At 38.0% G+C, this 14113-nt stretch overlaps 1 protein-coding gene across 1 annotated transcript; it reads right to left on the reverse strand.

Annotated features, from left to right (window-relative positions):
• Positions 1-12186: 12186 nt before the first annotated feature.
• Positions 12187-14113, reverse strand: LOC122641707 (14-3-3-like protein). Its single transcript, XM_043834998.1, has 4 exons — positions 13566-14113; positions 12912-13034; positions 12600-12716; positions 12187-12503 (listed from the first exon to the last, which is right to left on the reverse strand). The coding sequence occupies exons 1-4, from the start codon at positions 14058-14060 to the stop codon at positions 12447-12449; spliced, it is 792 nt and encodes a 263-aa protein (XP_043690933.1). The 5' UTR covers positions 14061-14113; the 3' UTR covers positions 12187-12446.

Raw genomic sequence — 14113 nt, forward strand, 5'->3', positions numbered from 1 at the left:
TGCAGAGAACACCAAATAGCTAATCTAGTGACACCCAAAGAGGTCAGTTTTGATGAATAAAAGTTAAAAGGCTAAAAAATGAGTATAAAACTTGCAAGATTGACTCTTTATTTATTGAATTTATCTGAATGGTTGATTAAGAAACTCCTAACAACTTAAAACTCCCTATTTTTTATTCTAAGCTGATTAGAACTGCGAGAATTCATGGTTATGGTTCACCCAGAATACCATACATGCATTTACATGCTCACCAATGATGGGCACATATGCACCACGTGTTGGCTTATTGGACTGGCTTTTATGTTCCAGTCACTTTGGACTTGTAGCTCAAAACTCGAGATTGTTCCATGGTTGAGCTGCCTTGCTCCTGCATGACTAACTACGGTTGGCTTTTATTTAAAGTAGAAAGCAAAATTCTCTATTTGGAACAATTCTTGGCTCTTTTCCTTGAACTTAATGTCATCGAACCCTTGACCACATCAATGTGCACTGTTATACTTGCTCCATTGCAAGTTATACCATCATTTTTATCATAACTTACCAGTGAATTTTGTTACTCGAGTAATTTTTTCAGTGACCAACTGAAATCCAAAGTCCAACAAGTTCTGACTGAATTTGTTTGTGGTGGTTCTTCTTTCTGTGTTTTCCCAAGTCACAATGCACTCCTTGGTATGTTTTCTAATATTCCAGTATGGATTTGATGTTAATTGTTTCAGTTTGGGTTTAAATTATCTCTTTGTAGATAGAGTTACAGCCAGTGATGGAAGATGAAAAGGAGATTTATGAGGCTATGAATGTACCGAAAAAGAGGACTGTTGCATGTTACTTAGTTTTGAACAGCTTTGAGCAGCTTTATTATTTCGCTCAGAAAATGTGACTTGGATGTTGCCAACATGTAAGAGTATTGATGGCATAAGTTCGTTTACTAATAAATTGAGTTAAAATTGTACAAGATACATACAACAGTAGAACTTCGGAGGCTTTAATTAGAGTTCATTTTCTTTTCCTTCCTTTTTAACTGCACTGGTGCAAAAGAACTTTACAGGGGTATCCGTTATTGATGGAACTAAGATACCTCTTCAGCTATGGTCACAGACATCTATGATTACTGATGATTCTGTGTTTGGTGCATTTGTCCATACTCCTTAGCTATTCATTGCGGCATCCCCAGGTGCACCATTGGCCCATCATAAGAAACTGAACTCTTCCATTAGAGAGGTGATTCATGCTAACTTTTTTGGTTTTTCATAGAGGATTGAATTTTCTCTGCAGGGCTCTCAACTGATTTATTTGCAAAGCACTAATCCCAATGAATGAATTTTTTGCAAGTTGTCTCATCTCCAACATATGCATTTGCCTTCGGATTGGTAGATCTCATCTGCAATCATTGCTAGGTCGACAATGAACTGACTAGCCTGGCATGTGGATATGTAAGCCTTGTTTCCTTGCAGTATGTTGAGAAGTTAACACTTTAGACTTTCAGGGCATGCTTGTGCTGATTTCTTGTATTACTCTATAATTTCAATGAATCAGAATTGCTGCTATATTCTTTAGACTTTTCATGGACATGCAACACCAGACAGCTTATATTCCTTTATTCATCACCATGATGACCTACTTGTGCTGATTTCTTGTATTACTCTAATTTTAATGAATCAGAATTGCTATTTTCTTTGTACTTTTCATGATGACCTACTTGTGGTGATTTGTTTTATTAATCTAATTTCAATGAATCAGAATTGCTATATTCATTAAACTTTTAAGGGATATACAGCATCAGACAGCTTATACTCCTTTATTCATCACCATTTTGACCTACTTGTGCTGATTTCTTGTATTACTCTAATTTCAATGAATCAGAATTGCTATAATCTCTAGAACTTTTCATGGATATACCATTCTATTGTGTGACTCATGTCTCTCCATCTGTCTGCGTGTCATTTGAGCCATGTCTTCCAAGTCAAGATAAGGTGCTCTGTGGCCCATCTTTTGACCTTTTAAGCTGGGAATGAATTTTAGCTTTGAAATTAAGGATCAGGATGATTATTTATTATTATTATTAAATAAAGAGTTGTATTCTTGATAACAAGGGTAAGGCTGGTGGTCAAGTGCCTAGCGCACTTGGTAGCTAGTGGTGCGTAAAGGCCCACTGCTACTAGGAGGTCTTGAGTTCAAGCCTCTTGGTTCACATCCTACATCCCCCCTACCTATCCCAAAAAAAAAAAAAAAAAAAAATGAAGTCTGTGTACATTATGACCTTTCGTAGACCCGTAGTAGTGGGACCCTTGTGCACTGGGTATTCCCTCTTATTCTTGATGACAAGGGAAGCATTAAAAGTAAATAACTAGCTAAGGAAATAATTAGTGATGAGGTCATGGTATCACAGAGTCCGGGTGACATCCAATGAACTTGGTTACAATTATGATCATTCAGCTTCATTAGGGGCCATATTGCCTTTTCCAATAAGAATGAAAGATAAAGCTTGTATAGAGTGAGATATAACTTGCATTATGAATCAAGAAAAGAGAAAATAGTACAACCCTTATGATTTGATATCTAAACCCAAGCACCCATGTATACCATTCTTTCATCTCTCATTCACTCAATATCTTCACCTTGGCTTTTCGTTTAGTCCTTCTACTGCATTCACATTGTAATTCTTAGACTTACTTGGAAAATTCCAACACTTGGAAGGCTCTACCTTTTCCACTCTTTTGAAATACCCAACTTTGTAAGCATCCGCTCATTTTCTTTCTTTTTCACATGTATGAGAAAATCCACTTTGCATACATTCCCAAGTGACCCACTCATATAACACTTGCACATATGGATTTGGACCTAGCATGGTTCAACACCAATAAATTTTCTACCTTCTCCATTTGCTCATCTAGACCATTGAACCGAACTTTCGACCGTTCTAGATAAAAACCACCAAACCCAACACCCACAACCTGAAAATTCACCAAAACTTCAATGCATCTTCTCTATTCTCTACTATGTGTGTTAAGTGATGTAGTAAACAATTAGTATATACACCTAAAGATTGGTCAGAGCACTAATGGAATGGCTTCGCCACCATCGATTTGCCTAATATGGGAATTAAACCAAGTGATACGGAAGCCTTGGAAGAAGGTAGCAAGGCGTGCCCATAGTGAAGAAGGTGCCCATGCAAGGAGATGCAAGAGGACAAGGTAAAGGGAAGCAAATCTTGAGGAGGTCCCTGCTAGCAGCAGGGGTGGGGGTGGAGTTGTAGGACAGGAGGTGGGGGTGGAGTTGCAGGGAAAGGGTCGAGGAGAGAGCATGAGTGGAGGTGGGAGATGGGTTACGCTGGCAGCAGGGGTGGAGTTGAAGTTGCAGGAAAGGGATGAAATTTAGCAGTTATTGGTTAGAGAACTCATTTCTCTTAGAATAGTGGGTAAAAATGTAATTTTCTACCATCGAAGGGTATTTTGAGCATTAAATGAAATAGCCCTTGCTTACGTCACTACTTAACGGAGACGCACTATCGGACTGGGCTAATTGTAACAGATTTTAAATTATAGAGGAGGTCCGTGTAATTTTAAAAAATATAGAAGAGGGGGTATTATTAGACGATAGTTCAGGGGAAGGGTGTACCGTTGCGCCCAGGCACATGGGGGTGGGCACAATAATCACCCTGCCCCTTGAGTGGTAGGTCCATGTGTCTGGGCTCAGCCTGTACTGTGACACAGAGAACCTTCTCGCTATTTTTTTTATTCTATTTTCTTTAAGTAAGGTCAGACAAAGCAAGATCTATAGCTGTTGATGCCGATGAACCACCGGTGCATTCCACCGAGAATTTTCTTCTTTCTCAATTTCTCTAATCTTGTATATTCTATATCTCTATATCAGAAAATCTTGTTTTAGATAAATCTACCTTGCTATGTTCTTCAGCTTAATCCTCTATTGTTCGATAATATCAGGGATGCCACTGTATAAACTACAAGGATCGAATGGATCAAGCTTTAATCTCAAATCAAAAAGCTGCAAAAGCAAGGGATCATATAATTAATTTTTTTTCTAATAGAAACGGATCGGCTCAATTCCCACCGGAGTCCGATTATTAAAACCTTCTTGTGCTTGTGTCCATCCACGTTTCACCTTTGGCATTGAGTGGTCACATTTAGAAGAAAGGGTTGGTAGCAACGGTTTAAAAATCGGAAATCGGATCGGTGAATTTGTCGATTTGAATCAAAGTCGGTTGATATCAATCCCGATTTTCATCGATTCAAATTGTTGTTTCCTGTATCGGAATTGGATCAGCCGATTATTAATAATTTTTTTTATATACCATCTTGAACCCGACTGATTCATAAGTTGATTACCAATTCCTAAACTGATTCGATTTTCACCATAAAATAGCTTAGATTCTTGATTTCTAAACTGATTCAGGCTGATTCCAAGTTCTAAAACCTTGGTGATTAAGGCAGTGGGGAGGGGACGCTGCAAAGATAGAGCTGGTCTTCCGAGTTTGTATTTCCTCTTCAGACATAAAGGTATGCACCAAGATAACGGTATGCATGAAGATAATGTCATCGGGTCGTGCACTGCATGCCGTCCCTGCCCTGAAATGTTCTTGTGCTGGGTTCCATTTCTGATGTCACCGGGTGGCGTTCTTTCTCCCATTTTATTTAAAGATGAAGCTGTTTGTGACCCGGACTTATTTACCCTTCGAACATATGATGACAGGTGGGTTTATTTTTGTAATTTTAATCCTAAAGCAAGTAGACGAGAGTCACCGAATTAGATGCTTTAAGGGTAGTTAAGTAATATTAGTTAGCACTCATTCTTCCAATGTCCTCGGTTTCCTTGCTCCCTTCTCTTCCAATCCTCATTCATCCTATCACGGAATTGCTTTCCAAAGGTGACGGGGTAAATTTCCCATCTTAGCCTCCAAACTAAGTGATCAAGTTGGACCACATTTAGGTGTGAAATTACGTTGTTAGACCTTTTTTCATATTGTCACATCGTTGTACGAGGGCAAAGAAAGTAAGTTTCCAAAAGAAACGCCCTCAATGGGGGGTTTCCAAAGATTTTTTTTTGAATTTAAGCGATTTTTTAAATTTGTGTATATATTGAAACTTGAAAATGAATAGCTAATTACATATTTTTTTAAAATTTTAATTAATTTTCCAGATCGAGAAGGATCGGCTCGATTCCCAGCGATTCTGATTAATAAATCCTATTGTGCATTTGTGCTTGTGTCCATCCACGACTCCTCTCCAGGTATTACTTGAGTTTCTCGTATTTGGAAGAAAGGGTAGTTAGGGCAGTGTATCGTGGGGACGCTGGAAGTCGTCGTCTTTCGATTCCCTCTGATATAAAGGTTCGCGCATCTCTCTCTTTTTCTCTTTTTCTCTTTTTTTTGGTGTAGATTTGCTTTACTTTTTCTTTGATCCTAGTTTTCCTTGATGGGTTTTGCTTCTGCACCTTTTATTGACCCTCTTTAGTTAACAAGGGCATCCCTGATAAGTAATATTCTGAAGCTGAGTGATGCAGCGGGGGAGGTTTATTTGAAACAAGATTTTATAGTTAACCTCTTTTTTTTTTGTTTTTTTTGTTTTTTCTGCCCTTGTCATAGAGATATAGAATATAAGATCAATACGAAATGAAGAAAAGAAGAAGATTCAATGAGGAATGCAATGGTGGTTCATCAGGATCATCAGCTATAGTTCTTGCTTTGTATGCAATTGAATTAAAGAAAGAAGGGAAAGAGAATAAAAAAGAGATCGAAAGGAAGGGAACTGATAAGTGGTCTTGGGGACTTCCACAAGAGATGTTAGAGATGATTTTGGAACGATTAGTGTTTCCTGATAATCTACGATTCGCAGCAGTTTGTGTGCCATGGAAAAGGGTTGTGGAAAGAAACCAAATGTGCAAATATCCCTGGGTGATATTCTCCTACACTCCCCAAACTAAAGTTCTTAGTTTTTTCAGTCTCACAGAGAGTAGGGTTTATCATGTCAACATACCTTGGATCGAAGCGACACAATGTCTTGGTTCTTGCCAGGGTTGGGTTTTGGCTTCTACCCACATTCCAAAGCATTATTTCCTCTTCAATCCGTTCTCAAGAAAAGCCCCAATTGTTAAGCTTCCTTATTCGGACATTTGCCTTAGAAAACATATTTATTGCTGGCACAGTCAGAATTTCTTTCACAAGGTGATTTTGTCTTCTAGTCCTACTGATCCTGACTGCCTTGTTTTAGCCATTATGGATCCATGTGGGTTAGCATATTGTAAACCTGGAGATAACAAATGGGTGGTATTGAAGGATATTGAAGAGGAAGACTTTGGAGAGGATGTTGTGTTTTACAATGGGCAAATTTATGCACTTTCAGAGAGTAATCATCGGCTTATGGTATTGGAAATGGAAGATCCAATTATTTCAGACGATAGAGATTTTGATTTATATGGAAGTGAAGATGAAGTTACTGCTATATATCCTAGAAAAGAAGTCATCAATGTATGTCCATTTATGGAAATAGTTAATCAGGATCCTCTTTTTGAGGATGCCTCTTATTATCACAATTACCTTGTGCAATCCCAGGCGAATCTATTGCTGGTTTCTAGGATCTATAGACATGCCACAAGGAATCTTGATGATCGTGGCTTTGTTACACGCTGTGAATGTGGTAGAGAAATATTTCCTTGTAGTCATCTTCAAACTATCAGCTTTCTTGTATACAAGCTGGTGGAGTGTAATCCAGAATCAAGTGGTGATTCTAATTTTAGATACAATTGGGTCAAACAAACAAGACTGGGTGACGATCAAGTGCTGTTCTTGGGGAGAAGTTTCTGCCAATCTCTCTCCACTGTTGACTGCCCGGGTTTGAAAGGAAACACCATTTATTTCACAGATGATGGTAAAGTAGAGTTCAATCCACCTCAGCAAAGGGACATGGGAATCTACCATCTTGATGACGGCCAAATCGAGCCCTTGCTTCCATTTGATTCCTCTCAGTTCAATGTTTTGCCTTTCTGGATCATACCCTCAACATGAAAGGTAATTTTCTATTCCTTCTTTAATCTGTATGCTTTTTACTCTTCCTCTTCCACTTTTGTACTAACTAGTGTTGCATGTCCCAGATTACTTTGTTATTGTAGTTAATGTGTTTTTATGCTCATTTGTAGTTTTACTATCCATTAATTTCTTTGGCTGAGGATTAGGGCAATGTGTTGGCAACGGAATCAGGGTTGCATTTGAATCTGGAAATTGATAAATCTTCCACTTTTTATGTAAATTGGCTGATGCAATGTGTTGGCAACGGAATCAGGGTTGCATTTGAATCTAGAAATTGATAAATCTTCCACTTTTTATGTAAATTGGCTGATGCAATGTGTTGGCAACCGAATCAGGGTTGCATTTGTATAACAAGTCTTTTACAAGATTTGCCCACATAAGAGACTAGGCTTTCATGGTTTACTACCCTGGCAAACAATACAAAAGGATGCTAGGGGATGAAATAGGTGTTTGATTTCTTTTTATTTTTCAATTAAATATTAGGGAACCTATTGAAACACTTAAATAGGAATGCAATTTTATTCTACATCTGTAGCTATTAAATCTGCCTCTGATTTTTGTTCGTTGAATACAAATATGCCTCGTAAGATTTTTTTAACAGCACTGAAGTTTATTGAGAGAATCTATGGTTTAATAAAAACTGACAAGTGGCGTCCATCGAATAACAACTTAAAAACTTTGAGTATGCAGAAGTGATCTTGTTTAACTTATCCATAGTAAGGAGAAGAGATTGGGTGCAATGCTGGCATGCTCAATCATACTTATTGAGCAAATTGCAGAGAGGGAGTTGAAAAATTGGATTGGTTCTAGCTGATGTACTATATGATCATGTATTTGTGTTTTTAGTAATGGAAAAAACATCTACTTTTCCACTGTTACAAATGCTACTATGTTGTTCCAATAATCACAGGCTGTGAAGGAGGTGGAATGCAGAAATGATACATAGGCAGCTGGAATGCAATGCCAAAGGCCTTCATCTAGTTTTTTGACAAAGTCACTGTGGTTCCTTGAGAAGGTTTTTGCTCACTGAAGATGGCATTAGGAGGTTTGTTTTGGGAACTGTAGACTCTGATGTGGGAAATCTTTTGATGTTTCATCCTTTTGGTAAAACATGTATATAATAGTTCTCTAATGATCTGCAATGTATCACTCAATGGTTGGATATCTTACCACCTACTGTAAGGACTCTTGGTGTATATACGTATATAAGTAAGTAGCAATGGTGGTTTTTAATTACCTTGAGACTCTTTGCTTCTACATTTGTTACAAGATTAAATCAGTGTTTGGTATGCATCTTGGAATGCATTCTAGGTGGATTTTGCATTCTTGGGCGATTAAAACTGTTGATGTCATATTCGGGCCTGCACCTGACTAAGACTGCCCAGAGTAAAACTGAAACAGAACAGAGTATTTATTAAAAGTTCTGGTTTTAGTTTTAGGATATGGTTTTTTTTTTGTTTTTATTATTATTAATTGGTCGGTGTTTAGGGCTGGGTGTACAAATCTGTTTGAAAGTTTACCGTTTAATCCTTTTAAGAATCATTAATAAGGATTGATTAACCTATCATTATACCTTTTGCCAAAAAAAAGTTTAACAAACAAATTAAGGATTGATTAGGCAAAGGATATTATAGACTGATAATCAGCTGATTGATTGTTAAATGGTCAGATGTGTGAGATCCATTTTATTGTAGGGGTGGAATGACTGTCCTGCCCCCATGAATGGTTGAAATTCTATCGTCCAATGTTTCAGTATGTGCTCTCATTGGCTGGTGCATGGCGTGGCCTCTAAGTCCCACACAGAACAGTACACCTAATTGTATTGTATCTTTTTTATATGATTTTTTTTTTTTTGAAAATTCTATATTTTTCCATGAATAAGAGGAATAGAAGCTACTTGTAATCTATACCTAAGTTTATAAAATTGAACCTGGCTTTTTACACGGCCATTAGGGAAGGAATCTTATTAACGACACCTAGATCTGCCTACCATGTGACTGGTCAGATTGAGTTGGAAGTGGACATATCGACCTAGGCATCTCTTACATCTCATATTTCAGTCCAAGTGGTAAAACAAAGCATTGAAAATTTTAGAGAGATTGTCCAATAGCATAGCGGTATGCATGTATGTATGTACACAAAAGGGTATGACATTAGTTGGAAGGGTAAATGATGAAATTTGATATGTAGCTGTTGGATCGATTGTGGTAACCTAAGAGCGGGTGAATTGAGTAAAGATTAAATGGGGGAGAAGTTCGTGCACGGTATGAAGCATCATTCATTCAATAGGGGGGTGTGGGGGCTTTATGGTAAATTTGAATGGACATAAATGCTCATCTAACAATAATTAATACAGCCGTGTATGTGCTCAGCCGTGCATAAAAACATCTGCCAGATAAAATTAATAGAAGTTAAAAACTTATTTGCACCAAGATGAGGGATGAGAAGAGTGAGAAAAACAGTTGGGAGAAAAACAATTTTAGGGAAAATTGACCTCTTTTCTTATGTCCACTATCAAGAACTCTTCGTTATTGGATTTTCACTCCCAGGCAATAATCGAACCTTTATACGAATACCCCATCAAGGTAGCAATTACACCTCTCATGTTGTAGAGATTCTTTCTCCCATAACCTAACTCTTATAAGGAGAAGTGTTCATCAAATTGCCATTTCTATCTTCTTTTTTTCCTCCTTTGCCTTTTATTGAAATTAGTGGAAGGTAACTTCCGTTTGTTCTCCATCATTTGTCTAAAGCGCTAATCATTTTTGTTCCCCATATGCTTTGGTGCTCTTAGATAAACTTTAGAATGTAAATACAACAAAACAGTCTTTGATACCCATTTTTGTTCCGCATTTGCTTTGACTTGTCATGTTATAGTTACTACTAAATAGCCATTAAAGAGATTCCTTCCTAAACATATGCTTAAGAAATCCAAGTCCCTTGTAGTTTTATACTTAGGAGTTGGGCCTTGGTAACTTCTTTATCAGAGACAAGAAGAACCTAGGAAGCCAAAAATAAAGTTGGTGGGCCTCCTCCCAAATGACCTAACGGAGAAAGAGCAAACCCAAAAATAACCAATCAGAATTCTGAAGAATTTGAAATCAAATTTGAAAAAATGGAGAGTGGGAAATTTCTTTCTAATAAGAGAAGGGGGGAAGGAACTAAACAGCTAGAGTAGATCCACTGGTTGAAAGGTAGAAACCCTCTGTATTCACCTATCAGTCAAAGGTGAAAGTTGAAAGTTACATACCCTATTCATTCATTCCACTCGGTAGTAGTAGTACTGCTAGTCTGCTAGGTTCACCAGTCATAGAAGGCCTACCTTTCTTTTGTACTCGTTTGTTTGTCTCTCCAGTTTGAAAAAGCTCTGGAACTAATCAATTTGAGGTCCACACTCCACACTTCCCAGTTCCCAGGTTCTATTGACCAGTCAAACAAAAAAAAAAAACAATAATAAAGTTTCCAAACTCTCCATGCTTATTGCTTGCCCCACATTGAATGGATCTCTGAAACCTCCACCAAATGCACCCCAGAAATTTTTACTTCTTTATTGGTGCAAATTGAAAGATTGGATAGAACATTTTTATCAATAAGGAGTTAGACTACTGCATTGAGCACCGTGATTAATAATATAAATCTTATAGTAATACATGCTACTGCTACCTCCCTACTTGGTTTTACGAAGAATTGTGTTATATACTAAAAGGCTAATGAAACATATAATTGGTCAGTGTTGGGCAAACTGAAACTGTACTTCGCAATCTCTCACATCTGGTTGCATGAAAAGGGAAGGGAGGGGAGATAAGTTCTGGGAGAAAGAAAAATGAAATTTTCATGATCATGTTTGTTGTGTGACTACCTTAAACATTCTTAGTAAATATGGTAATCTAACTTTGCAACTCGAATCTTGAATACTTCTCTAACAAACAAAAAAATCTTCTAGAATTTGAATGCAAAATGAAATAAATTTACCTTGTGAGGGTCCACATGCTGTGGATTGGTTTGACAAAGAAAAGAAAGAGAAGGAAATAAAAATGGAATATGAGAGAACAGAAATAGAGAAATAGAGAAATAGAGAAATAGCGATGGTGTGGGATCCACATGGGAGAGGAAGGAAATTTGAGTAGAGAGACAGAATGAAGATTTCCACGAATAGTGTAAAATTTTTCATGACGACTTAATGAGACTGGAAAATGTAGGATACTACATCACCATTTTAATTTAGCTTCCCTACCCTTTATTTCTCTTACAACAAACCACCCATCCATGTAACAAACACCATTTAGTTGGTATAAAACTGACTTGTTTGACACAATACAAAAAAAAAAAAATGAAAATCTATGTGCAACCATACCAATTTAAAAAGAAAAAAAATAAGGATTAGAGAATCAAGCATAATCGTACTCATGTTCGGGCTGTTCAGCCGATTACTATCGGATTCTTTGAACCATGGCTAGAAGCACAAGGTACATTTGATGCACATTTCCAAAGCTGAACTGCTTGGTGGTAATCACATTGTCTTGAGGATAAAATAGTCCAATCTGATCCAATATGGCCTATCAACATCAGACAGACCGACCGACGCAGCCTTATAAATCAGTCTTGTTTACATGAATACACCCCCCCACACACGAAAAAACTGATATAGGGTTTCCATAGAGAGAATTCATGACTTAATGGTCTCTTGTCTGAGGATCGAAACTGATCGGTGCTCAAGAAGACGATTCCCCAGAACGTGAGGAAACTGAAGTCTTTTCTATTATGGCCATTAATATACCACAAACAGAAAACCATGGTTCATGCCACAGCATCCAATTCCAATATTTCACTTTCTATTTACACCATTCTCATCTCCCAAAACCAATTGCTTCCCAGCATCGGCTTTCTTTTAAGTTGAACACACAGCATTCCACCCTGAAACCAGATCAACGCAAGGTCGACCCTTAAAGGGTTGATTGAGAATAGCATTAAGAACTCAAAAACTCTACCTCTGTCAGCATTTCATTACATTTGAGCCAGCGGACCCCAAAAACAAATTCCTTCTGATTGTTGATCCTTTGGAGACATTTCACTGATATGAATTCAAAAAAAGAATCCAAGGAAAAGAAAAGGAAATGATGCATTACTATTTTCACATTTTTTCTTTCAAAGAAAGGACATCATCAAGCTAATATAGAAAGCAACGTCTGACATGCTCAGTTCAAACATAAACTTCAAACTCTTGACAATGGAAGATAATTAGAGAAACATATTGAAGATGAAAACACAAACTAACAACCCGGTACATCAAAAGGTCAGAGAAATCAAAGGTAGAGCTAAAAAAACTCGTAGAAGCTGGCACCAAGCCCCTTCTCCCTCTTAAAAACAAATGGAGGAGAAAGAGATAAAAATCTGAAAGTTAATTACTTCACTGCTGTTCCTCCTCACGCTTAGGTGCTTCTTTGATCTCATCAGCCCCATCATCCTAAATTACAACCAAAAATGTATTCAAATTTGACACACAGATCAAAGAAACAACAAAGAATCATAAAGAAAAACATTCAAAAAACACATCCTATACCTGCATGTCAGAGGTCCATAATGTAAGGTTGTCGCGAAGCAACTGCATTATCAGAGTGCTATCTTTGTAGGACTCCTCTCCTAGTGTATCCAGCTCCGCAATGGCTTCATCGAATGCCTGTTTATAAAATTGAAAAACACAACCACGCACAAAAAAAAGAGGAAACAAAGATAAGAAATCACTACCAGTTAGTCTACAACATAATCCTTCATTGCTTCATAAAGAAATCAGTTAAGTACTGGTATCAAAATTATCAACAAATGAAAGAGCAGATATGGGAAGATGTAAAGTTTCACATTTTGATCCCCTCACCTGTTTCGCAAGATTACAGGCTCGGTCTGGAGAGTTCAAGATCTCGTAGTAGAAAACAGAGAAGTTAAGAGCAAGCCCTAGCCGGATCGGATGGGTTGGAGCGAGCTCCGCAATTGCAATATCCTGCGAACGCAAACTTATCATTTAACAGGGGGAGGGGGATGAAAAGTTGAAAACTCGAGGCAGAAATGAAAAAATGAAACAGAAAACTCAAGATAACCGCTGACCAAAAAACAAAAAATGGAGATCGTATGGTATGAAAAAAAAAGTAAAAATAATAATAATAATAATAATAACAGAAATAGAATGCGAACGCACAAAGGTCAAAGATTTCTTTTTCTGCTTTTGATAATCAAATGTCAAAGATTAAAATAGTAATAATAACAACTCAATAAATTATCTAGGAAGAACATACGAAATCCCCAAAACCCTAACTGATCAAAGCCTAGAAAAAAACAAGGGAAAGAAATAAATAAGAAAATATAATTAAAAGATACATTATTCAATCCCCTTCCCTCTCCCATAAAAACAAGGAAGAAGTGGAGGCCGATCAAAACCCTAACTTTAAAGGTGCAAAACTAGATACAACAAAGAAACAGAAATAAAACCATACCCTAACCCTAGACGGCTAGACTTTGGCAAAGAGGAACTAACCTGCGCCGACTTATAAGCAGCGAGAGTGCTCTCAGCGGCCTCTTTACGCTCCGCACCAGTCTTAAACTCGGCAAGATAGCGGTGATAATCACCCTTCATCTTGAGGTAAAAAACCTTGGAATCACCAGCGGCGGCAGAAGGAATGAGTCTAGAATCAAGGAGACGCAAGATGCCATCACAGATCGAGGAAAGCTCAGACTCGATCTTAGATCTGTAGTCACGGATCGTGGCAACGTGGTCCTCGTTGCCGCGGCTCTCTTCCTTCTGCTCGATCGAAGAAATGATACGCCAAGAAGCACGGCGAGCGCCGATTACGTTCTTGTAAGCGACGGAGAGGAGGTTTCGCTCCTCGACGGTGAGCTCCTCGGACTCCGCCGTGACCGTGACCTTCTCCATGAACTCAACCATCTCTTCGTACCGCTCGGCCTGTTCGGCGAGTTTCGCCATGTAAACATTCTCCTCACGAGGAGAGGGAATTACTGCTGCGGCCGCCATTGATGAGATCTCTGTGGTCGCAGAGAGAGGGGTTTGTTTCAGAGAGAGAGGCG

Source organism: Telopea speciosissima, chromosome 1 (assembly GCF_018873765.1).
Source record: "Telopea speciosissima isolate NSW1024214 ecotype Mountain lineage chromosome 1, Tspe_v1, whole genome shotgun sequence".
NCBI classification, from domain to species: domain Eukaryota; kingdom Viridiplantae; phylum Streptophyta; class Magnoliopsida; order Proteales; family Proteaceae; genus Telopea; species Telopea speciosissima.